A 26,935-nucleotide genomic window follows, 5' to 3' on the forward strand; every position below is an offset into this window, starting at 1 on the left:
GGTGCGGGGAGCTCGGCGCTGCCCGAGCCGGGCTGCGGGGAGCGTGCCCCGGCTGAGACGGGGCGGAAGCCGCCTGCATCCTGCTCCGGGCGCTGGCAGGGCCGGCGCCCTGAGGAAGCTTGGGTACAAAGCAAAATAAGCGTGCATTTTCATTTTTGTGTGTGGAGAGGAGGGAATTAAGAGGAAAAAGTATATAAACACTAAATTTCACGTAAATAACTGTTATGAAAGAATCTCTCTATTAGCAGAGAGGAGGAAAGGGTTAGGATGCTGTGAAGCAGGGGTGGGTTTTTGTTTTGGTTGTGGATGGAGCATCCTTGCCGGGCACACTGTCGGCCCGTAAATATCGGGATGCTACTTGTGTCTGTGGTAAATGGGTATAGTTTAAGATGTCCAGGATTAACTGGAATTAGTCTTCTACCTTGTCAGAGAAACTGACTTCTCAGCTGGTGAGACTTAAAGTCTAATGATCATCATATGATGACACTTATGTTGGGGTAGTGCCTGTGCTCTGAGCAGTAAGATAAATGCAGGTGTTGCCAAATACAACTGGATTTCTCTGTAGCAGAGCTTCTACCCCTCAGATAAGCTGAGGCTGGTTACTTGAGCACTTGCTAGGGAAGCATGCAAAACCACTGGTAAGGTAGGATTAACTGGATTTTTTTTTTTTTTTGGGGGGGGTGTTAAGGAATTGTTTTAATCTTCTCTTAATGAAGGTAGTTAGCCTTAATGCTACATTTTTGCCTTCTGTAACTTCCATAAACAAGGCTACCCAAAATGGACCAAATCTGAGAGCATGTAGGCTTAGATTTGCCCATTGTGTGCTAACGAATGGGCGTAAGTATGCTTAGGGATGGGAACACCTGTGTAGATAGGCAAAATAGAGATGCGGATTCAATTAGAGAAAAGTAATTCTGAAGCATGTATTCTAGCTGGCTGTGAAGACTTACTAGGCACTGGTAAATTGAAAATATGTGTCTGATAGTGACCTGTTAGGCAGTTACAATGCTAGTAGGTCTTCAGATCAGCTTCCATTAGGAGCTTCCAGGAGGTGAATGAGGCAGTAGTAGGTGGCTAATTGGAGAGGTGAATCAGAATCCAAAGAAAATCTTTTCTGCTGAGAAGGAGATTGTCTGAGGGAGTCATCCACCATATCTGTTCAAAGAATCACTGCAGTTGCATCCAACACAATGGCTCTTGAAGCATAATCAGGTTGCCAAAATTCTCTGAATGGTCTGAGGCTGTGGTCAAGTCTAAGCAGAAATTTCTATTAAAAGTAACTCACCGAAGTTTGCATTTGGAGAAGGAGAACCAAGTGGTAGAAATGGTAAGGAGGATGTGAGTGCTAAATGAATGTCAGGTGAACCATCAGAACAAGAAGCTTAACTAGCAAACCTCATGACTTGGAGTATAGGAAGGCTCAGGCTAAAGTGGAGTGAATGGCAGGTGCTCCAAGTCTTAAATGAAGAGATGGTTCTGCTGAGGGGAATCTAACAGGGTCTTGTGTGCTTGTCACTGTAGACAGGATACTGGGAGAATGACAAGCACTACTCTGATAGTCCTGTGACTTAAGATACTTCTCATCTCTTGTGCTCTTACTTCAAACAAAGCTATTGGCTGAGCACCAGAGGTTGTGCTCAGTACTATCAGTTGGAAGGATGGGCCAAATGCCAAAAATCTGGCATCAGTTTCCTTTTGTGAAGGTAGAGATGGTTATCCATTCTAACATGTGCCTTCTGCTGTGTTTCTAAGTGTCTCTATACATCTGCAGTACACAACCCACTTTCTCATTGAGGAGTGTACTACTTGTCAAAGTGCCTGCATAACCCTATTGTCGGACCCTGCAGACCAGTAGCTGCTATGGATATACTTCTTCCTTAAGGCCTTTATGTCACAAGCAGATATGGAAAGAAGCACTCTAAACAGGTGAATATAATATATGCAAAGGGTGGCAAAAAGAGCTCTTAGATTATTGTCTCTGTGGTAAAGAAAATATATGCACTTAGTGTCAAGGAAGGGGGAATCAAGGGTTGGTGTCTGGACAGGATGTTGTGGATAAAAACCATAGCTTGAGATACAAAGTAAATGAAAGTGCGTAATATGCTGTAGATATTGAGTATTGTTGCCAAACCTACAGATTTTTCTCTCCTATTGATGCTCTTCTGTCCCAGCGAACTTTACACTGCTAGGACACTTGTGTGACCTGCTGGGTTAACCAAGTTCTTGGGAATGTTTGTGGACTTTATTCAGCAAGGCTAGCAATATGTGAGCACCACAGAAGCATGAATTTGCTTGGACAATGAAGCAATAAATTCCACATCCTGAGAAAGCCAGCTTGTTCTGGAAACAGTACTGATGGTGCAGTTCCTGCTTGCTGGCTAGATTATGTCAAAAGAAATGATGAAGAGATAGCAAGAAGGTAACTTGTAATCTGCAAGGATTTTGGACAAAAACCTAGATCTGGCGTGTAGACTAAGGGATTATTAGTAGAATCAAGACTCTACCTCCTGGGGAGGGGAGGAGGAATGCTAAGAGGTCTTAATGAGCTTCTGCTGTTAAACATAACCAAGCATAAGCCACTACTCTTCTACCTCAGCAGGGACTCCACAGAAATACAACTTGGGGTTGTTTTAGAAGGATCAAGTAGAATAAGGTTTCGAAGTACCGTAACTGACAAAACAAACTGACTTTAGAAACCTGGTTTTGAAGCTGTATCTGGGTTCAAGGGTCTCAGGGTTATAAAGAAGCTGGATGAAGCATACTGTGGAAGGCCTAGTCAATAAACAAGAGGTACCAGTTTCAAGAGGATTAGCTTGTTTATACAAGCTGGGCAGCTGAGTGCTGAACAAAGCATCTTCTCCCACCTAACTTTTGTCAGCCCTGGTTGATGGGGCCATAGACCATTCCAGTTTCCCCTCTTCTGAAAGGATGTGACTTGCATATGCTATGGAGTGCCTGAGGATGAAGTGTCTCAGCTGAAATGCCCTGCAGACCTTTACTCCCAACTCTCTGTAGGACTCTTAAAAAAAGCTTCTAATAAAGCTTCATAGCTGGTGCATGTCACCTTAAATCTCAAAGCTCAGACATTATGGGGCCAGTTAAGGGCAGACTATTGGCCTTGGAGCTGAATTTCCTACTGCTCTGTCAGTTTATGTTGCATCCTTAAGCAATAAGATGAGAGCTGAAATACTTAATGAGGATTATCTCTTGAACAGAACAATTAGGTCTGAGAGACAGGATAATAGACCTTTACCTTGGCAGTCAGGAGGCTTCAGGACAACGTCAACTAGGAACTAGCTCCTCCAGCAAAATGTACTCAACTCTTACTGCTGATGTGTCATGCAACAGCAAGTCTCCTCCTATGAGAACTCATATACCTGCTCTATGGCTAAAATGCCTAGGGATGAGACTTTCTTCCTAGGAAAGGACAAGACAAGTTAGGAACACAAAGGATGTAGTGTTACTATTGCAACCTGTGTTTCTACCTTACAGATATCTTATGTAATCTCTCAGAACAGGGTTATTTGTGCTTAAGGGAGGGCACAAAGTTCACTATATGAGTAAGAACTAGTTTTCTAGTAGCTTGAATAGTGGATCTATCTGCAAAAAGCTTCTAGCCTGGCCAATGAAAGGTGCTCCTCTAGAGCAGGATGGAAGGCTGACACTTGTCCTTGCATGCTTCTGATGGATGGCAGCATCCCCATCATATAATATCAAGACCACCATAGAGATAGAAAATTGAGAGAACCTGGTCAGAATTACTTTAGAGTGTGGATTTAGGAGCAATAATGTAAACCTCCTCTAATGTACATAACAAATGTGTAAATGCACTTACCAATAGGGAAACTTACTGCAGAATAGTCACCTGTGAAACTTGGCTAGCTGTTTAGTAGGACAGCTACTGAAGGAGCTGCAGTGGAGCTCTGAAAGTCCTGGTAAATCCTTTACCTCTGGTAAAAATCTGGTAAAAAAGAAAAAATCTTTCTGTACCACCTTTTTAGATTTGTCTTGTTTAGTTATTCATTGCCTTTCTTGCTGCAGGTACAAGGGAGAGCTGGGGCCCTTGGTAATGACTGATGGAAAAGGACCTGGGGGTGCTGGTCGACAGCCGGCTGAACATGAGCTGGCAGTGTGCCCAGGCGGCCAAGAAGGCCAATGGCATCCTGGTCTGTATCAGAAATAGTGTGGCCAGCAGGAGTAGGGAAGTGATCGTCCCCCTCTACTCGGCACTGGTGAGACTGCACCTTGAATACTGTGTTCAGTTTTGGGCCCCTTGCTACAAGAAGGACACTGAGGTGCTGGAGCGTGTCCGGAGAAGGGCAACAAAGCTGGTGAAGGGTCTGGAGAACAAGTCTTATGAAGAGTGGCTGAGGGAACGGGGGTTGTTTAGCCTGGAGAAAAGGAGGCTGAGGGGAGACCTTATCGCTCTCTACAGCTACCTGAAAGGAGGTTGTAGTGGGGTGGGTATTGGTCTCTTCTCCCAAGCAACTAGTGATAGGATGAGAGGAAATGGCCTCAAGTTGCGCCAGGGGAGGTTTCGATTGGATGTGAGGAAAAATTTCTTTACTGAAAGAGTGGTTAAACATTGGAAGTATTTAAAAGACGTGTAGATGCGGCGCTTAGGGACATGGTTTAGTGGGCATGGTGGTGTTGGGTTGACGGTTGGACTCGATGACCTTAGAGGTCTCTTCCAACCTTAATGATTCTATGATTCTATGACTAATCTTGAAGGCAAGAGTAGCCCTCATATTAAGCAGTATGATTCATAATACCTAACTGAAGACTGAAACTGCTGTAGAAGAACCTGCCCTCATAAGGTGCAAACAGAATTGTCATCAGTCTTATAATAACACATCACAAACATAACTTGTATCTGTTACAAGAGACAGTATGGAGTGACTCTTGTGACAATGACTGCTACAACAGTTTATGTAACGAGAGGCACAGTAGCTGGTGGCTAGGTGGAAGGTTCTTCAAATACTGCAGAAATGAATGCTTGAGGACAGGTTTTTGGGTGCTTATGGGATCATCAGGCTGGGTAAAGGAACTGCAGTACTTGACACTGTGGCCATGACTATATAGTTTTATGTTGGGTGAACACAAGAATAATACAGCAAAATCCTGTTGCTCATACAGATACGTTTGTCAACAGGTAGAGAACACTTACAGTTCAGCATAGGCTATGCAGAACATATGTAATCTCTTGCAGTACAGCTTGCACACACCCAAACTGTAAAGAGGGATAACTGCCAGCACTGGACAGTTAACAGCATGCAGCTGAAATAACCTATGATAACAGCTTCAATACGTGTCAAGATCCTGCTCTGAGGAAGGGGGTGAAAAGCATGGTTAATGGCAAGAGTCCTTTGCTATACTAACTAGCAAGAACACCAGAAACAGTCCTTCTAGGCAGGAGGGAGTTAGGAGTACAATTGGAAGTGAAGTGTTTGGGCTGTTGTCTAGTTCAAACTAGTTTGCATGTGAGTAAACACTAGCTGCCTTGATTAACAACTGCTTTACTTCCAGGTTGTTTGGTATATCCAGTGAGTCTCAATAAGTAGTATTGACAGAAGACTGAGTGCTTTGCACTGCAGGCACGTGGCCTGAGATTCCTCATCCTGTGAGTAGGCAGGTAATGCTTTCCTGAGCAATAGCTAGAACAAACAACTGAACTCTGGCTCAGGAACCACTGATTAGTGAGGCTTCAGCACTGGAAACTGGAGACAGTGGTATAGAGGAGTGGCCCCTTAGCAAGCTGCAAAGCATGCTGTCTTTCTGGATGACTGATAGGAAGAAACTTCTTGTGGATAATCTAAGTATATAATCTAATAATAAGCCTGTGTTACCAACTGAATAGCTCTCTATCACGAAAGAGCATACTGGGATATCTATCAATCTCTTTCTAAAAGAAGAATCTGGAGTTCAGATGCTGGTATTGCTGGTACTAAGAGTGAAGGCGTTTCTTAATCTAAGAAATGAACTAAGGTTGGAATGCTAAATGCTGAAAAGAGGTTGGAAAGGCTGCTACCAAGACTTGTTGCAAGATGTTGCATTATTCCTGGAACAACTCATAATTTGAGATGGACTAGCTAGGTGTCTGGACACTAGCTTTGGACACTGAAGTTCCTGGCTGAAGAATAATCCTATTGGACTACAGCAGTGCTATTTCCCTTCAGTTTGAGATTAAGTCTTCAGGGAAACAGAGAGCACTAGCTCATGAAAAGCATTTCCCTTTCTTCCTTTAAAGTAAGCAGAGGGCAATAGTTGCTAATTTATGCCTTTCCAAGTTGTTAGTCAGGTACAGCTTGTTTAAACTGGTCATGACTTCTCCTGAGCCCTCTATTCTAATATTCCTGCAACAGCTGTATTTATTCCCATGACAAGTGGATGAAAAATCAAAAATAGAGCTACTGTGGTAGCTGGGTTGAGAAGTAACTAATTATCTCATCAGAAATTATGTGCTCAAAAACATAGTATAATGGCAAAAAGTACTGGTCTGATTGCACCACTTGAACTGAGTGACCTGTTCAGTTCCAGCTGCTAACTTAGTGATGTTCACTTGGCTGTGATTCCAGGGATTCAAGTATGCAGAAAACACTTTCGGGAACTTAGTTTGAATTTCTATGTTCTTGCTGAAAACCAAACAGCTCAGAGGAGACTGATGCACTGATATGATGAGAACAGACTGTTCTGTTCAACTGATGAAATAACAGTTGGCAAATTGACTGAAATGGTAAGATGTCTGGGTAGTTTCACAGGCATGATCCTGCACCAGCAATGGTACATGCCAACATCTGTAGCTGACATGACTAATTAGAGTACTAAGATCTTTATCTACTTTGCAGTTGGTACTGGGGGAAGGGAGCATCATGAAGGGAGTATTCCCTGGTGTGTCCATTATGACACTTCTATCCCACTGAGCAGATGAATGTCACCCTTCCCTGTTTCTCATTACTGGTTGTGTATGATCAAGGCAGCTGGACTATGTGCCGTATCCTGCAATATGTAAGTACAGTTGTAGCTTATTCCAAAAGGATATTCCTGTTGGCAGAGGAAACCCTTAGCATAAGGCTCCCTTAATACCTCAGCAAAGTATTGATCCATCTCTCAGGTGAGAGGACAGAACATCAAACAGGGCTTAAAGCAAGTTTCATGAAAGAAGTTCCCTAAAGTAAAATCCTGTTAATCTGGAAACATTCTGGCCAACAAGCCAAGTGCCTGGTTTAACTGAGTCCATGATACCAAGCAAATGTTCTCTTAACCACAAATCATGTTTCTAACTACCTATGGCCTAAACAGGACAGTTAAACAGGTGTTTTGAACTTAGGCTGAAAACACTGGTCTTGGTTTCCCTGCTATCAAGGAATCACAGGAGAAACCGAGTGGTGGGGGCATTGCTAATCTAGACCTTACTGATTGAGTGAATGACAGATCGCTTCACTTGTCAGGCAAGGTAGGTCCACATCCTTTTCAGTTTTCTCTCTTAGAAGACTTAACCACAGGGGCTTGGGTTAGGTTTAGCAGTATAGGAGCCTGTATTCAGCCATCTTTCTCACAAGTGGTGCTGCTCTTGCATTCCAGACATGGCATAAACTGGAGGGGAACAGTTCCCAAGCTGTCTATGAAGGCTCTTCCACCACTTGTCTTCAAGCAGGTACTTGTTATGTATGAGTGTGAACAATACATATCAGGTATAACCTACCTGTAGGTAAGGCTAGTATCTTTCATGTATATTAGTCACTGGCTATGCTAGTTCCTAACAGACTAATGTGATTCTTTTAATAGAAGAAACAAACTAATGGTAGTGCTTGCATCAGAACAAGCAGCTGGAATTTTCCATCTAAATCATAGTAATCTTGTGTCGTGTTACAGGCTTATTGAACTTGAACTCTTAGACACTGTCAGATGCTAGAGCAATGGGTGTTCTAGTAATGAAACAAAACACTTAAGATGATATTTTATTTGACTCCTGAGCATGAATGACCCTGTTTAAAAGGCAGAAGTCTGAATAGCACATTCACGTTTCTGATTTATTAATGCATACCTAGTGCTTCTCAAGGCTACTTTGGGCACTATCATTGCAGCAGGAACTAGGCAGAAAATGTGATAGTTATGCACGTAGGGATTCGTTAGATGCAAATATAAGTCAGTCATATAGGGGCTCACACAAATGAACTATTATACTTCTAACGTGGATAGAATGCTGCTAGTCAAGATAGTCCATTATTAGTAAATGTATCTGGCTTTACAGCTTTAACTCTTGCTAGTCATTGTATGTATTGCTCTTAGCCTTTAGTCTTATTTCCTCAGCCTGCAAAATTGAAGTCTTGAATTCACTCAAGTGGACAGCTGGTTTACCAGCCTTCTGAGAACAGCTCTTCTGTCAAGAACTTGATGGCTAGAGATATTTCTAAGGATACATTGTGCAGGTCATGATACAACCTTCTAACCAGAAGAAGTTGACTAACTCTGCAAGAAGGCAGGGGGGAGGGAATAACCTGGAAGCATGTTTAGCACTTGAACTATTGCTGTGCTTCCGGTTACTACTTCATCCTAACAGGCTATATTGCACTTGGCAGTAAAAGCTTCTCGTGTCCTCTCCTGGCCTCTCAAATTCTAATTTGAGGTTAATATTTACATGCAATAACTCTTTAAGCTGAATCATGTACTTGCAGTATCAAGGGACAAAGAAGGAGCACAGGCTGTGAAAAGGACAAAGTATTAGACTGCTGAGCAGATGTTTAGTTTATCTGCCTTGCTTCTGACTTTCAGTGTCCCTAACATCTTCTCAGACAAGCCTTCATCAACATTGAGGCAATTATCTTTGTCTGCTGAGGGGGAAAAAGCCTGTCTGTTGGGTGAGGATTATTGTCCAGTCTTTAAATCCCATGGCAGACTACAGCCATAATGAAGAGTCTCAATCCCCTGTGCACAGGACAAAAATATAATCATTAAGTGTTGCTACCATGTTGCCACCCCTTGCTCAAATAAGGGATAATTATGAAAACATCTCTTAAGAGAAACGAAGTGTTGCTCAACAAAATTGTTTGGCATGTGCTTCAAGTCTTGCTAAAAAACAGGTACTTCAAGGATGACTTGTCACTACCAACAGCTCTCCTTGTAGGGAGTTCAGAGAAGACACCAAGAGCACAGTATGCCCAAAGTCTTAAGAATGAGTACAATGCTTGAATGGAGAGTTGCCTGACTTGAGACAGTAGGTAACAACAGCTCATACTTCAAGGCCTGTGTGTTGAGGACCTGAAATGGCCTTTCCCTAAGGAGTGATCAGTGCTTGCTCTTCACGGGATAATCTCTATAGGAAAGGAGGAAGATACTATTAGTGGTCTCTTAACATGCCCTTTCTGGAGTAAATTGAAAAGTGGGTGAGCAAAATGTGGTGCATATATACTGATACAGGCAAGAGTGTGGGGCACTTCTCCCACAGTAGCAACATCCATGAATCTGCAGTCTCGGGCTTTTGAAAAAGTGTATTTAGCATAGTAGTTAAAATGGGCCATACAATTGCATAGCAAGTAACTAAGCTGTGGTGATATCAGTGGACTTATCTACATGGAGAAGATTCAAAAGGCATCACTTAACAGTCTGACATAGTTGCTGTGGGAATGGTCTTGTTCTTCACCATGCCAGTATAACTGAAAGCATGACTGTCCTTGCATAAAAGCACATGCATCTCTAACTTTGCCATACTGCTGGCTGGCTCTTTTGAGATCAACTCAGAATTCAAGTGTAATAGAACAGTTCTAGTTTCTTGTTGCCTTACTCCTGTAGTCTGAGTAAGGAAATACTAAGGGACTGAGTACTGCGGAAGGAAGCCTCCAAGCAAGAGCAAGAACTATAAACAGATTTTAACTTCATTTCTGTTACTTGCATGTAGAGCACACCAGTACTTTCCATTAAGATAAGCTAAACTTAAGTGTGACTAAGACCTTGCACAGCTTTAACTTGGGTCTAAAGCATAGAATCAAAATTTAGTTGTGGCTGAGACTCTTGTACCCCAAGCAGACTAGATTACTGCTAGCTCAAGCTATATAATGTTGCTCCCCAGCCCAGTGAAATTTTAACGTAAAGCCTGAGGCAACTTTGTGCTAGTCTTGTGGCTTAACTAATGTCAAGAAGTAGTTATTTAAAATATAAACATGTATTAAGGCAGCCTTTGTCTATCTTTGCATTCTTAGTTTTGCTAATCCTCTTGCTCCAGAGATATGATTCTCAAAGATATTGAGTTCTCCAAATGTATGATAAATAACTGTCATGTACTGTGAACTGTCACCAGGTGATATGAGCTGTGCCAGACATCAGACAGGAGAGTATGTCCTATAAACTGGCCAGAAAGCCCTCACTAACCTTCTCAAATTGCATTGCTAACACTGAGAATAGATTCTCCACAGTAAGACAGGGGGTATTTGCAAAGGTTCAGCCAGACTTGTGTGTATCCCTGCCCATCTTCATCTTGGGATTTTGTGCTGTCTGTCTCTATGCAAATAAGTGGTCTGGCTTCCACAGGATGGAGGCAGATAGCAATAACGAAGGAATGACTAGAGTTTAAAGATGGCATTCCATTCTGGATTTCTACCACTTTACAGTTGCCAAGGAGCAACTGTGTATATATATAGTTATATATATATAACTATACATATACAGGAGCATATTTGCTCCTCCCTAGGTTATTTGCTTGTTATTGCCTCCTAACTTTACTTCAGAGTGAGATACTTACTGCGGTTGTATAGCACTAGAGCTGGGTGTAGCTCTACTAATTAAATTGGGGAAGCAAGATCACTGACAGGCAGGACTTAGCACCTTGAGGTTGCTATTTCTTCTTTCCAGCATGGAGCTGGGCAAAATGTACTAAAGCTGTGACTTGGCTACTAGAGAGCATGTCTTAGCTCTGTTCTTTTCCAGGCTTTTTCCAGTAACATTCCAGATGGGGGTGGGTGATTAACTGATGATTCAACCCTAACTCTGTCTTTCCTTCCTCTCTGTTTCTGAAGGACTTGATAAATCTACGGAGAGGCTCATTACACTGAAGTCTAAAGACTATCTCCACCCAAAATTATACCATCAGGCAAGCTAGTCTAGTTTTAGAGTAGAATTCAGTTGGCTTCATTTTACCTGCTTAATGTGTGGTTTTCAATGGCCACATGCCTTTTTAGCACTGGTGCAAGTATCCTGCAAAATCCCTGTTGGCTGTAATGGTTTCCCCCATGCTCCTTTGTCAGAATGGGTACACAAGCCACTTTTCCAATGATAACATTTCCTAAATAACCATGGCTTGCTATATCAACTCTTCCTCTAACATCTATTTCTACTCAGAACCACTCAAAATTTTCACAGCAACACCTTTGTTCCCTTGCATCGAATGTTCCCTAGCTGTGGCCAGATAAGTTGCTTACAGAGGAAAACAGGTATAGCTGCCAGAGATCTTTCCCATACAACCACTTCTATCTCTGTTGATTTACTTGAGCAATGCTAAATGTAATTCACAAACCATCTGGTAAGCAGCCAGATCTAACTTTGCTTATATTAACAGCTAGTTCCCTAAAGGCCTCCCTCCTGGCTAAATGGAAATGGAGGCCTTCAGGGTAAAATTCTCTCTTAAAGACCCAGGAATTTGTGTTTTTCCTAGGTTAAGAATCATTTAAGCATTGACATCCATTACTCTGTTAGTGGCAAGCTGGATGAGTCAGTCTGTAGCTATTGACGTAGTAATGAATTGAGGGAAGAGGGGAAGGCAGGAGCCAGAGCAAAACCCTGAAAGTAACTTCCAAGTAATAGATAAAGCATTAGCTGTAACTAAGGCAAACGAGGAACAGGCTATTGAGAATTACAAGCTTCTAATACTAGAGGATATGCAATGCTTCAGCACTTGTATCTGGGTACATGGTATGTCTCAATGTGCTGGATAAAAGGGATGACCTGGTCTGTGGATGCTTGCCTGGGTATAGGGGAAATTACTAGTAGAAGGTAGCCCAGCTACTTAATCATCTAAATCTTTTGGCTTCATTTGTCACCATAAAATTCAAGGGACTAACTGAAGCCACTGCAATACCCCAGAGAGAAGATTCATAGAACAGTTTCTGTAGCAGATGTGAATGTCCAGTTCTTTCTGGCTGGGTATAGATGATCTTCAGAACTCCATAAAGGCAATATGAGTCCCTCTCTTTGGTAAGTGTGAATCAATGATTCAGCTATGTAGGAATAAAACATGGTGACTGCAGATTATTGGTTTTTTTATGTATCTTGTATCTCAGAGGCAAAATGGTCTCGTGGCATAGAGTTAAGAGTTAAGTCATACTAGTCCATAGTTTCTGTTAACTTGCAGGTTTTGTTTTAAAAAAAACTGCTACTTGATTACTGTTAAGACAAGGGTGTGGGGTTTGGGGTTTGTTTTGTTGTGGTTTCTTCCTGGAACAGTCTGTCTGCAGCCTAAATAATTTATTTGCTTTTACCTGTTGGGTGATATAACCTCAGACTTCCACTAGTTATAGAAACATGAATAAGCTCAGGTGGCTTCTTTTGGGTGTTCTGCTGTCATCTTCATGGGTGTTTGGAACAGATCCTGGCAAATGTTTCTTGCATTCTCTCCTATCCTACTACAGAGATGCAGCTGGCAGTGCTGAAGGAGAATAGAGCAAAATATCTGAGGTTCTATAAATAGCTTTAAAGGGTAAAAAGCTAAAGGTTGACAGATTAAAACAGGGTGATGCAAGTACAGCCTGTGGATGTAGGTCAATGTGATCTACTGATTAGGTATTACTGAGGTGAAGGTTCATCACCTGGTAGCCATAACTTCATGCTTTCTGTAGCCTGAGATGAAGAGACAGTGAGTTGGTCTTCCTATATGATCACTACCAAAACTTTCAGGCATTAGTGGGCTTCAGTGTTCAGCAGAACAAAACTGGACTAACAGGGCTAATGAGAATATTTCTTCTTCAAGGTAAACTATTATGTCTGTCTACTGATTGTTATTTGGATTTTTAAAAACTACAGCAAGCATAGCTGGCCACCATCTCGTCATGTCTACTGAAGCTGAAACTACTACTATCAACAGCCAGCCTGAGCAACAGGCTCCACCAAAAGCACAACCTTCAAAGAAGGAAAAAAAGAAAGGTAAGAAATGCTTACTTCTTGAACACCTCCTCTAGTCAGTATGCTTAATATTTTGCACTTGCCTAAAACTAATATCACTCTCACAGCATAGTCGAAATAACTCCAAGGTTTCAAGCTGACTGGAATAGTGAGTAAATAAGCTAGTAAAATAAATCTAACCAGAAGGTAGGCTTTTAGCTTGAAAGGTTTTTTCTAGCTTTAAGCTCTAAAGCTTTCAGTTCCACTTGTTAAACAATTCATTTGCTGAGACTTGGCAAGTCACCAAAAGCCCAGAGAAGTGAAAGCCTCCTGAGGAGGTGACCAGACCCAGGACCATCCAGGTACCTGTCAGTCTGAACCTGAACTCACTTCCTTTGCTCCCTCCCGAGAGGGAGTGATGTGCTGGACACAGATACAGATTCTAGTCCAGAGAAGCTAGAAAACTCCTTTAATGAGAATTATTGTAGATCAGATAATAGATTTTTTTTATAGATTAGGTCATGTAAATATAAAATTACCTCATACAGAAATACATACCTAGGTACACACTTGGAGTACGTTGAGCATGCAGAGAAGAAAACCAATCAGTTCTGAGAAGTAGCGGGAAGAGCAGAAATAGCAAACAGCTAAAATCCCAAGTGATTACAGGGGTGGGGGTACCAGGACTTGTTGTAGCAATGATGGTGCTGATAGAAAGTTCTAGCACAGGAACTAGGAGATTGTTGCACACCAAGAAGAGATCTGACTACACCAGAACTAGGGACTAACATCTGAAAGGTTTACTGAACGTCCTGTATGGCCATGGGAAGTACCATTTCTGCTTGGTGCTTTTGCTTAGCACTTACATCTACTTGGCTGTTGCCTATAAATATTTCAGTCTTTTACATGGCAAACAATTGTTCCAAAGTCCCTACATATTAAGCACTGGGCTTCAGTCTTTGAACTGAGGCCAGATTCTGCAAGAGCATTGTGACCTTAAAGGAGTACCTATCTTGCAGTGCACACGGTACTGGAAGGACTAGGGCTTGTTAGCTATACTCAAGGGACAGTTTTAATATGTACTTACATGGTATATTTTTCTTAAAAGATGTCAAAGCCACAACATAGATATTTCTCTCTTTAAAAAAAAAACAAAAAAACTTTTCTCTGTCTCCAGGGCCAGAAAAGACAGATGAATCTCTCTTGGCCAGATTCAAAGGTGATGGTGTAAGATACAAAGCTAAACTGATTGGCATTGATGATGTCCCAGAGGCAAGAGGAGACAAAATGAGTCAGGATTCGATGATGAAGCTGAAGGTAAGGGCTTGAGCTGGCATGTAAGGAACAAGTTCTGGGTAGCCTTCAGAAAGCAGATCAAATGGTCACTTTGGCCAAACTTCAAATATGGCTTAATGGTAACATAGTAGTAACAGCACCATCCTAGATGGATGTTACTTCTAAAGCTGTAACCCCTTGCTCAAAGGACAGTGTTTCTCTAATAGCTTGGGAACAGTCCTTTGGGCCTCTTGCAGACATCCAGTATGGATGCTAATAGTATGAACTTGGTCACAAATAATGAGTTTGGGTTTTGGGTGGGGAGAGGGGAACTCAGTGCAACTTAACACTGAACTCAAAGCACAAGTTGGCATCCTGTGGCAATAGTGACACCAAGAGATATAGATAAGCCAAAGAATAAGTAAGACCCTGCAGCAACAAAGATGATTACTTCTGGAGTGCAGAACACTCACATAGCTTCAATCAGGCCAGGAAAGCTGGTAAAGATCCTGCTACTGCAACAGTTTTGTGAACTAAGATAAGAAGCTTTAAAGCTCCAAAACATTTACAGAGGAATCACAATCTAGTTCTGAGGTATCACTTCAAACCTAGTAACGCATATGTTGCAAGAGGAATGCTGCTCTAACTGTACAGTTGCATAGGAATGACTAGATTAGCACCAGTACAGTCATGAGGAATGTAAAGAAACAGGTTAAAGCTCAATCTAACAGAAATCTTATCAATACTTTGACATTCATCCTCTTCAGGGAATGGCAGTGGCAGCCCGTTCCCAGGGTCAACACAAACAGAAAATCTGGGTGAACATCTCCCTCTCTGGTATCAAGATAATAGATGAGAAAACTGGGGTAAGATATGACTTATTCTCTTAATGTGATTCTTAAAGCAAGTGAAATGCTTGGAAGTTAGGCTAGTCTGAACTAGATTCCTTTAATGGCATTGTACCCTCCTTCCGCATATAAAAATTGGCTTGTGAAATGGGTTATAATGCTGAAGCCTCCTCCCAGAAAGCTAGCTACATCTTATTGTGGTTAGTCAAAGGCTGATAAATCTGAGTCTTGAACTGAAGCCTTCTAACAGTCTCAAACATTCTAACTACAGAGAAGAGCAGCTAGTATGTTTCCAGCAATTTAAACCAGTAGTCTTTTTTCCCCAATTCTAGGTCATAGAGCATGAGCATCCAGTAAACAAAATCTCCTTTATTGCTCGGGATGTAACAGACAATCGTGCCTTTGGCTATATTTGTGGAGGAGAAGGCCAGCACCAATTTTTTGCCATAAAAACAGCACAACAGGTATGGATCAGACACCCTTTTCCACTTGCTATGAGTAATGCTATTGTGTAAACACTTAACATGTGATAAGGGTGTAGTGTTTTGCTGGTAGCCCTATGAGGTATAGGGGAATACCAGCACAGATGGATAGGCTCCTCTAGAAGAGGGCAGTAGGAATTGACTGTATCACCAATGGCTTTTATCTTGTTCAGCTTCTCTGTAGTCCAGAATAAAAACACTCAAGTAGCCTTGCTTACTATGATTAACCTTGCTGAATATGTCCATGCACCATGGAAGTCATTAGTCAGATGAATGGAGCTGTTATCATGGGTTTTCCTGTACAGTGGCCTGATACTGTCAGTGAGAATGCCAATTCTTGAATCAAATAGCCAGACTGTCACTCAAATTAACAGGAATTATGTTAGAACTCCACTAGTCTAGTTCTCGTGATGCTTTGTCTTGTGCAGCAGTGAAAACAGACTTACTCAATTGCAATAGTGTTTCTGGGGCCAGTGAATGGCAGGTCCGGTCCTCCTAGAGGTACTTCTAGGAGGAATTCTGATCCTTCTGTGATAGGTTTTCCCCTTGCAGAAATCCTGTATGCAGGGTTTGTCTCTCTGAAGAGAATCTGTATATAAGCAGTATTGGAAACAAGCTACTTGGAGTTACTGCTGAGTATTATGCAGCTTCCTAAATGACCTGAACTTAAGTTAGCTATTTATCATTTATTAGCTTGTCATTATAATGTATTTATAATAGTCACTACAATGACTTGATGAGCCAAGATCTCAAAGCTAGTAACTTCTTCATACACATCCCTGCCTGCCCTTCTGGAGAACCTGTTGGCAGTTTCAAACCCACTACAGGTGGGACAGAGGGGCTCCTTGTTGGAGCATGTTACTACTCTAGTAACAGCTGTAATGGCTGCTCCTAAGCCTGTTTTATTAGTTTATCAGAGTCCTGTGTTGTGTTGGCTTCACTGGAATTGTAGATTAAGTACAAAAGCCCTCTGTGTGTGCTCTAGAGTGGAGTCTGTTCTCTCAGCTTTTCACTGTGAGGTGCTGCTTGCCAGCCTATAAGCTTAGCCAATGTGTAGACAGCTCTTGAATTGCTGCTAGTTGTTTTTAACACAAACTTGTCTAGCTGAGAAGTAAGGACTTCTGCAGCTCTAGACTGCTGCAGCTGTACTGTTTGTCAAAGTTGATAACTCTTGAAATGGCTGTTCCTGCGGTGGCATGACTAAAACCCTTGATGAGGAGGGGATGATGCTCAGATATAAACAGTGAGATCTGTTCAACACATTCTCTGCCTGAGCCAAAGGTAGTGGCTGAGCAGGGAGACTTGTCCTACTCTAGACACTGACACAGCTGCTATATGCCTCAAGCAAAAGTTCCAAATCGGTATAGCTGAACCTGCCACCACCTCGGCAAACACTCAAAACATTCTCATTAATGGGTGTGCAGGGAATGCAGTGCCTTTCTAATTCATGCTAAATTTTCATCCTGATACAGATACTACTTAAAGCTGGTGCCTGCTCTACACATTTGAGGTGATGATAATCTTACCTTATGCTTGCCTTGCTGATTTACTATTTGCATCCTGTTTAATATAAATGAAGCATTAGCTAGAGAAGCTTTCTCCAGATCCAGTGTTGGCGTTGGTAGAAAACAGACAGATGCAAAATGTTTTCTTGTCATGAGATTACCAGAGAGCTTGGATAAACTTTGCACTTTTGAGGAAATATGATTAGGACTTGCCATGCACTTAAAATCTTGCACTACAAGCTTTTTAGCAAAAACATAGTAGGCTTAGCACAAATACAGCCACTTTCCCTGTGGAGTTAACAACAGTTCTAAGCTGGTTGTACCCATTACCCTTGGATTCTGCATAAGCTCTCGTGTGGAGACTAGACAGTCCTTTAAACTCTTGCTTTTCCTGTTATCTCAACCTTACCGTTGAACCATTTAGGAAAGTTTGGCTTGCTACTCGCTGGACTTCTACTGAAGCAAGCTGTGAAGTAGTACATGGCTTAAAATCTACATTCTTTTTCAGGCTGAGCCTCTAGTTGTTGATCTTAAGGACCTCTTCCAGCTAATATATAATATGAAGAAGAAGGAAGAAGAAGACAAGAAAAAGGCGAGTAAAATTATAGAAACTGCATTAGTCTGCATAGAAATAAAGCTTGCTTCAGCTTTGGCTTAGCTTTTGGGCTCTTGTAAGACTTGACATTCACCATCTAAATCCAGGATCACTTGAAGCTATTGGTTGGTAATTGTGCCAGCAGTTTGATTGCCTCCTAGATCTGGTAAGCTCTCCAAAACGAGAGGCTTTGGATATTCTACATGACATCTAGGTACTAAAAGCCTTTTTTTCTTCTTTAGAGTGAAGAAGCAAGTAAAACTGAGGTAAGTCGCTCCAACTCAGCCTCACTCAATTAGGTATGCTGCTGCAACACAACTAGCTTTGACTTTCTTTACACTGCCAGCATTATGGAGGCAATGTCAAATGCCCAATTACACTGAAATGGGAGTAAAAGGGGCCTACAGAACTGATACTGAGTGGTGATCTCCGTCATACTTCCTCTTTCTCCCACTTGCTCTTTGAAGCCTGCAAATCCCTTGCTTAAGGCAAGTTTTGATATTCCAATTATTACTGACACTGTTATCCATCTATTACAGAATGGTAGCGAAGCACTACCCGCTGATCAAGCTGACAAAATGAAACTGGTACGTTAAGTTTTAGAACTTCATGCTGATGCCATTACAGAGTTCATAACTGACTGTCTCCACATTGTGGGAAATGCAGTATTTGTAGATGTGTTTACAGTAGATCTGCATAATGCTTGATTCTTGCTTTTGCAAGAAGTCTAACAGATACCAATTCTTTCAATATTTCTGGCTTCAAGGGAGTTGACCAGATGGACTTGTTTGGGGATATGTCAACACCTCCTGATATGTGCAGTCCCACAGTAAGTAGAATCTAGCTTAGCAGTCTTTGTTCTTGCTTTGAGAGGAAATTTAGTCCTAGTAGTAAGATCTGCTTTTACTTTGTTAGTCCTGGTTTCTCAGAGACATCTGCCTAGCTATCATCAGTGTACTAGTGTCTCAGGACTATAATACTGTCTACTTGCTAATAGAGTAGTTAATGTCATTCTAATCCAGCAGAGTTCACTTGAGACTGCGTGACAGAGATAATACTATTCTGCTAGTCATAGAATCACAGAATGGGTTTGGATTGGAAGGGACCTTAAAGATTATGTAGTTCCAACCCCCTACCGTGGGCAGGGACACATTCCACTAGACCAGGTTGCACAAAGCCCCATCCAACCTGGCCTTGAACACTTCCAGGGATGGGGCATCTGCAACTTCTCTGGGCAACCTCTTCCGGTGTCTCACCACCCTCACAGTAAAGAATTTCTTCCTAATAGCTAATCTAAATCTACTGTCTTTCAGTTTAAAACCATTACCACTTGTCCTATCACTACACTCCCTGGTAGAGTTCCTCCCCATCTTTCCTGTAGGCCCCCTTAAGTACTGGAAGGCTGCTGTATGGTCTCCCTGGAGCCTTCTCTTCTCCAGCCTAAACAACCCCAACCCTCTCAGCCTGTCCTCACTGGGGAGGTGCTCCAGCCCCCTAATCATCTTTGTGGCCCTCCTCTGGACCTGCTTAAGCAGGTCCATGCCTTTTGTATGCTGGGGGCCCCAGAGTTGAACACAGTACTCTAGGTAGGGTCTCACGAGAGCAGAGTAGAGGGGGACAATCACCTCCCTTGACCTGCTGGCCATGCTTCTTTTGATGCAGCCCAAGATGTGATTGGCTTTCTGGGCTGTGAGCACACATTGCCAGCTCATATTTAGTTTTCAATCCACCAATACCCCCAGGTGCTTATCCACAGGGCTGCCCTCAATCTACCCATTGCCCAGCCTGTATCCATGTTTGGGATTGCCCTGACCCAGGTGCAGGACCTCACACTTAGCCTTGTTGAACTTCATGAGGTTTGCACAGGCCCACCTCTCTAGTGAGATGTCCTAGAAATATGTACTAGCAGTACATACCTTTGCTGCTATGAGAGCTATTACAGAAACATTGATAAAGATCTTTAAAGATGAAGCTTATTTTATAGACAAGTGAATCCTTAAGTAAGTCCCTCAGAGTGGACTCCCGGACTTTCTAGATGAGTAGCCCTAGCTCAAGATGTGGCCTAACTCCACCAAAGTGCACATAGCTCAGTCATAGCTCAGTATGACCCCCAAAAATCCTACCAATTTATTCTGGCACTGTAAGCCACCATCAGTCATGATACAATTGGTGCTGTCAATCCAGCTAGTGATCAAGTATTACCCTTCTACTGCCTGTTTGGTGGAGAGATGGCATGTTAACATCTTCCACTGGCAAAAAAATCAGATGGCATGTTAACATCTTCCACTCTCTAATCTTACTCCGAAGCTGAGACTGCAACTTAAAGTCACACTAAGGCAGTGTGATTTCATAACTTGTCAAAACAAAGGACTAGAACTCAAACAGGAATTCCTGACTCAAGTGAAAGTCTAGGTGTAATTAGTGCTTAATGACTCTACAGTCTCTAGGCTGTAGAACAAGCATCTGATATTTAATTAAGGGATCTTAAAACAGGTGCTTTTAACATTGAGTTTCTGAAACTAAGCAGCTGTGATTTGACCACAGCCAGCAGTGCTTGCCTTAATGACTTAAGATGAAGCTTTAGTGAAGGTTCACTGTGATATTGAATACTTATTAGTATGATGTATTGGATAATAGGATTTCTCCTTTTGCAGCCATTTTTCTTGAGGTTGTGTACTATGCAGCAAGTCCTACATAAAACTAACTATTTTTTCTTTCTGGACAAATAGGAAGCTAAAGAGATTCTGTTAGTGGATCTAAATTCTGAAATTGAGACCAAACAGACTTTTACAAAAGAGGATCTCTTCTTGAATGGCATCACAACCTCTCTTCCACAACCAAAGCCACAGCCAACCTTCTTGCCTGAGAGTTCTTTCTCTACCAATCTCAGCTTCTTTCCCACACCTAATCCAGACCCTTTCAGTGATGATCCTTTTGCACAGCCAGACCAATCTGCACTGCCTTCATTTGATTCTCTAAAATCTGCTGATCAGAAGAAGGAAAGTCTGAGTACCTTGACACCGGTGGGTAATGGTGCTTCAAATGGTGATATTGACTACTTTGGTAAGCAGTTTGACCAGATTTCTAATAGAACTGGCAAACGAGAAGCACTAACAAGCCAGTGGCCACCTGAGAGTAAGCCGCCTGCAGCAAGAACTCCAAATGGGGTACCAGAGAGAGAACAGAATGGCTTTCTTAAAGCCCCATCAACCCTGTTTGTGGAAGGTCCTTCCAAAGGATTACCTCTGCAGAATGGAGTAAGGCTGGATTCTGAAAGCAATATCCAGCTCATGTCACATGAGTCTATAACAATTAGCCCACCACCACAAAGTACCAAGCCAGGAAGAGGAAGGAGATCTGTCAAGGTGAACAATGTTCAAGTAATTAATGGTGATATGCATGCTCTTTCTTAAAGAAGCTGGGTGAAGCTTTTCTTTCTTCATACTGTGAAACTGGCTAAACAGCTTTACCACATGTCTACTTCTCTGCTACCTGTCATACTTAACTCTAATCTCACTGCAGCTGTGGTACATTCTAACATTCATGAATGCTTCATAGTAGCTATGGTCACTAAACTGTATGCTCTCTTCCTTAATGCTGCCATACTTCTGTAAAGGTCTGGTAAGTATGTTGCTATGTATATTGACACTTGATACAATGCCAGAACCTGTTATGATAGTCGTATGCCCATCAGCCTGTGGTTTCATAATGATGAGCTACTAGTACTAGGTTACAGAAACCTATGTAGTTTCCCAGTACCTGCCTACTGAGGGCAATCTCAACAACTTGCCTGATTAGACGCAGGATGGCTCTGGGTCAGCTGCATTTGTCTTGCACTCAAATGATGCAAAACTCTGACCTTGCCACAAGTCTGCAGGGGTCACTGCAGACTGAGCAGGAATTTTTAGAGGGGTAGGGGGCAGAGGGAGGCTCACTATGATAGCAAATAACTTAGTCATTTTAAGTCTTATTCTTCTGCTATTGACTTGTGACTACTATATATTATTCATACTTAATGCCATGCATCTCAGTAGGCATGAACAAAATGGTGACGTTTGAAACTCCTATACATGGTCTCTAAAGGAGACATCAAAGCTCCCTGCTCTGCTCTAGCTGAAATAAAAGCTTGTAGCTCTGGACTAGGGAGTCTTAATCATGCTAGCATGTGTTCTGCCATGCCATCTCACAAAGCTTTTTTTCTTTCTAGACTGCATCGAATGACTTATTTAGCTCAGACTTCTTTGTGCCGATTACAGAGAGCCTTAGCTTGACCTCAGTGGCACAAACAGGACCTGTGCCAACTAGTCCACTGGACCTCTTCAAAACAAGTCCTACCACAGCACCTCCATTGGCTGGTCTAGGTTAGTTCACAAAGTGAAGGTCTTGCTCCAGTCTAAGATATCTGCTAACACCAAAACAGGGGCTCTAGTTTTCCTTTATTTCATGTGTAGTGCCACACCCTTTAATCCATGTGCTGTCTGCCCTAAACTATTGAGTTCTGTGAATACAGGCCTAAACTCTGCATCCTTAACTGGAACAGGGTTTTTGTGTAAACTTTGACAGCAGATTGCTGCCTCAGGTACACAAGGTTCAAGTGAGCCAAGCACAACTTGGGAGGTTAGGGTAACACTGCTGCAGAGTCTTAATAATCATTTACACAGAAGTAACTATAAGGCAAATGCATCTGTCACTTCTGTGCTAGGACTATGTTCCTCCTTCTGTTATATCAACCTCAATTCCGTTCTTCCAGGACTGAAATGGAGCAAAGTAAAAAATGTTAAACCCCTGCTCCCCTCCCCCCAAACGACTTGATTTTTAAGTGTAAATCAACAGATTTTTGCAAACAGCACATGAAAAATGTTTTGCTGGTAACCTCAGTGGAATTGATATGCTCCTGCTTGAGGTCTTCAGATCACTGAAGTGCTGTGTAACAACAATCTCCCCCCAGGTGGCTTGCCAGTAACTTCATCACCATGGAGTGCACAGACACCTGCCTTCACTCAGGCTGCATCAGTCTTTTCTGGGTCTATGATGCCTGCTCAACCTACGGGATTTACTCAACCACTTGCCTTTGGTACTCAAGCACTGCCAAGCTGGAACCAGCCTGCATCTTTTGGTCCAGCAGGCCCTCAGTCTGGTCTCTGGGCACAGGCAGCACAAGTTCCATCTTCTTCATGGGCACAGCCATCCAGTGCTGTAAATCCCTTCCAGAGTAGTGTGTTCCCATCTTCAACACTACCTGCTCAGACGCCATCTGTACTGCCCTCCATGTCAACAACAACTAGCCCACCTCAGCCACCACCTAGAACTGCACCTCAGAAAGAGCTATCCAAGAAAGAGAGTGATGCTTTTATTGCTCTGGATCCACTTGGTGATAAAGAGATGAAGGATGTCAAGGAAATGTTCAAAGACTTCCAGCTGACAAAGCCACCTGCAGTACCAGCAAGGAGAGGAGAGCAGCAAAGCCTTTCAGGTGCTTCTGAAGCTTTCAGCAATTATTTTAGTAGTAAAGTAGGCATTCCTCAAGATAGTACAGATCATGATGACATGGAAGCTAGCAAGCTGTCTGCCAAAATGACTGGTAAAATCTTTTTTTTTCCCTTCTGCTGGGATAGCTGGTCAGGGATTGGGATGGCTGATCACTAGTCTTTTCTGATAGAACTCAAAATTTGATTTAATGGTTACTGAAACAGAGGGTTGAAGGACTGTCTCCCCTAATAATGTTACAGAACTGATCAATGTCAGTGGCCAAACACTGACACCTAGTGCCTAAACTACTTTGACTAGAATGAGGTAAACTAGCTCTGTACAGTGTTAGAAGTCCCATCTAGCTTAAGTGTAGTGAGGGACAAGCAGGAGATAAAATTGTGTCACTTAAAGCAACTTCCGTGTGGGTGTTTTCTGTATCTAATTAGATGAGCTTTGGTGCTGCTATACAGACAGAGCTGAGCACTTGTTAAAGCTGTTAAGTGATTATAGTAGTATGTCTCTTTTCCTTAGAACCACCAAAGCCTGCTCCCCGACAAAGTGTGCTGCTAGCTGATGGCCTGTTTGAAAATCAAGCTAAAACAGACCTTTTCAGTGCCTCATCTGTAAGTAGTTTAAAAAAAAAAAAACAAACCACAAAACACCCAACCTTTCTTTCTCCTTAACAACAGGGGTGCCTGTGTTTGAGCACTGGCTTAGTTCTGGCTTTAGAGGCTGTGGAACAAAACTTCTTGCATGTCTGAGTCTAATATTTAATCTAACAGAGGGCATTTGTTGCAAGAAGGCTAACAAAGTATGATTCCATTTGGCTTGGGTCCATAACTAGGTCCCCAAGCTGCAAGCCCCAGGAGGAAGTTTTTCAGTAGTGGGAGCTTCTACAAAAGACTGTAAAATAATGTAGCTGCAGAAGTCTTCCACTTTAGTTATACTTATCTCTCTGTGGAGTAGACTGCTTAGTGTGGACTGTGCTGTTCTCAAAAAAAAAACAAATGGGAGGCTCCCTTGTTCAGTACCCCCTGGGGGAGGAAGTGGCTTAACCACATCACTGCATTTGGGACACAGCACTTGAAGCCCTTGGTGGAAACTCTGGATCAATTCCAGAATGTTGACTGAAGACATCTAGCATTTGGCTAAAACAGACCTCATCGTGACTACAGTGGCTGAGCTCCAAACGAGTGTTCAGTAAGCACACATGGCTTTTCTGAAAGATACCTTGCCTCAGACTAGGATAACTGCTAACACGGCTTTAGAGCCCTTTTCTCTTGTTAAAGCAGTACAGTTAATGTGTATTTAGCAGGGTCTCTGCAGTATTCTTTCCAGAAGGTGTTTGGAACAGGAGCTGGCTGAAACAGCGATGCAGAGTAAACCTGGTGAAACCTGGAAATCCACTAACAGCCTATTGATCTCTTTCCTTAGAAGGAGTCTCAGAAACCACCTTCTGGTCCTTTTGGTGATCCTTTTGGCAACCCATTTGCATAGATCAGGTAAGTCTTCCACTAATAAGACAACCTACTTCATTCTCTGAAACTTATTCAGAAAACCTTTGGTAAAGAGCTGGCTAAAAACTACACTAGCTTAACTCTAATGCTCTTCTAAAGTATGGCAAACCGTCTCTAGAAGAACACTTCTGCTAGAGTACCTCTACTCAGACTTGTACATAGCTGCATTCTGGCTAAGCCTAGCCAGCTTCACTTTCTTAGAAATACAGATTTTATTCTTCCATGGACTTAAGTCTAAAGGCCACAATAGATGTAGACTTCCTTTCCTTGAGGAAAGTTAATGAGTAAATATGTGCTGCAAAACTCAGAGGGGCTGACTGAATTCCTTCCGATATCTCTTTAGGAGAGTGTTAGAGCACAGTGCCCCATACAGCTTTCTGAAGCTTAATCCCCTAAATAATTGCGGGTTTGTACTCTGGGTGAATTGGAGTAAAAACAGCTCTTATGAGAGCTTTTGTCACTAGAAACTAATAACTCAAACTTTCGTATCATTGACTAGAGAACATGAACTGTCAAACTAGCAAATCTATTCCTCTGCCACACCTCTAAGTCTTCTGCTGACATACTGTCTTGCTTCTAACAGAAGACAAGTGTTGCTATTTATTGCCTTAGTTTTGTTTTCTGTGGCTCTAAGCTAGTTTAAGCAATAAAACTATAACTTACAGCCATCCTAACCCTAAGTCCTTTTCATCATACTAGGCATAACCAGAAAAGGACAAATGGAATAGCTGGACCTCTTCTCAACATGATTTTTCTACTTGTTTCACTTTGCTGTCTGCCACTTTTGCTGCCGTTCCATGATGTCTGTAATCTAAAACATGTCCAGGTGGATTGAAACACAAACCCTCAAAGAACATGCTGTGAAGATGCTAATTCAGGGCAAAGCAAATGGAGAGTTGGACTTGTGCTGGAGACCCAAATTCAAATTGGTGGATGTTAACTTTACTTTAGTTCTTTGCAGTATTCCACAGAAGAGCTTAGCAACACTAAGTCATGTGTCTTGTAAACATGGTCACCACAATTCCTCTTTCTGTAGCACTTACTGTCCTAAAATATAGGAACTGAATGTACCTGGGGAAGAAGTGTTGCCTTCACATAAGGGAATTGAATTAGTAGCTAGAACTCCACACCTTAAACAACTAGGTCAGTTGCCTGTTATCACAACAGCGGCCAGTTGTAAAGTTAAGTGGACACTACTCAGTTCTAATTGGTGACTGGACATGTGACTTGTTCTCTGAGCCACAAAGATGTAAACTGTATGGTAGGGGAGAAAAATTCCAATGGTTGTCTATTTAACTAATGGTAAAAGTATCATTCTGCCATAAATGTGTAATAAAGGGACTAACTGTGGGGTCTGTAACAGAACTGCCGGGGTCCTAGACTAGAGGTCTACACTGTAGGGTCAGATAAGCTGAAACACTTCTTGCAGAACACTGAGGTAGTCGTGGACACTAACCGTTGTCTTGGTGCTAATATGGCTTTTTTCAGGGAGGGAAATCTACTAGGATTACTTTTTTATTAAGGTGGCTTGGCAGACAAATGGAACAAGCAGATAGGCTTCTTGCGTATATCTCAGTGAATGTCCCTGATATTGCTCAGTTTGAGTTGTCACATGGTGTAGTGTGGCATGTTTCCAGAATGTTAGAAAGCAAAAAGACAATCATGGCTTCACTCCATGCCTAGAGTCCTTGTGAACAGATGCACCACCTCTGTGCCATTAATGTGAGGTAGTTCTCCATCTCTTGAAAACTGTGCCTTTTCTAAAGAACCTCTCTACTAACAGATCTCTAAATCTGTTATAACTGACTGTAACAGCTACATTCTTGGCCAGTGGTGATGGCTGATGTGTCAGAGGTTTTTCTGTCAATGCTAAGTATAAACTTGAAATAGTACTGTTAAATCAAATGCCTAAGCAGTTGCTGAACTGGAGAGCTAAGAAAGTCAACTTGAATACAGCCTTAGTACCCAATTCAGCCAGTCATGCAATTAGTCTTGTATATAAACCTCTCTTGCACTTTCTGTAATGCGAAAAAGCTATGAATTTAAGTATTTGTCTCAAACTGGAAATGTAGAAACTTACAGATGTTACACTGTTATATAAAACTGTAGTATCTCAAGTAATGTTACCTGATGACATTAAAAACAAGCAACTGTTCAT

At 42.1% G+C, this 26,935-nt stretch overlaps 1 protein-coding gene across 1 annotated transcript in view; it reads left to right on the forward strand.

The window, feature by feature from the left end:
• Nucleotides 1–26,935, forward strand: part of DAB2 (Dab, mitogen-responsive phosphoprotein, homolog 2 (Drosophila)) — a 27,456-nt gene extending 521 nt beyond the window's left edge. Inside the window, exons 2-14 of the mRNA XM_009329428.1 lie at nt 12,956–13,128; nt 14,264–14,403; nt 15,129–15,227; nt 15,542–15,673; nt 17,705–17,815; nt 18,331–18,378; nt 18,558–18,620; nt 20,521–21,156; nt 21,999–22,152; nt 22,740–23,372; nt 23,792–23,883; nt 24,695–24,762; nt 25,477–26,935. Of these exons, the coding sequence (XP_009327703.1) occupies nt 13,035–13,128; nt 14,264–14,403; nt 15,129–15,227; nt 15,542–15,673; nt 17,705–17,815; nt 18,331–18,378; nt 18,558–18,620; nt 20,521–21,156; nt 21,999–22,152; nt 22,740–23,372; nt 23,792–23,883; nt 24,695–24,757 (2,265 nt within the window). The 5' untranslated portion in view covers nt 12,956–13,034 and the 3' untranslated portion in view covers nt 24,758–24,762; nt 25,477–26,935. The remainder of the gene's footprint in view (nt 1–12,955; nt 13,129–14,263; nt 14,404–15,128; nt 15,228–15,541; nt 15,674–17,704; nt 17,816–18,330; nt 18,379–18,557; nt 18,621–20,520; nt 21,157–21,998; nt 22,153–22,739; nt 23,373–23,791; nt 23,884–24,694; nt 24,763–25,476) is intronic.

Source organism: Pygoscelis adeliae, unplaced genomic scaffold, assembly GCF_000699105.1.
Source record: "Pygoscelis adeliae isolate BGI_AS28 unplaced genomic scaffold, ASM69910v1 Scaffold47, whole genome shotgun sequence".
Taxonomy (NCBI): domain Eukaryota; kingdom Metazoa; phylum Chordata; class Aves; order Sphenisciformes; family Spheniscidae; genus Pygoscelis; species Pygoscelis adeliae.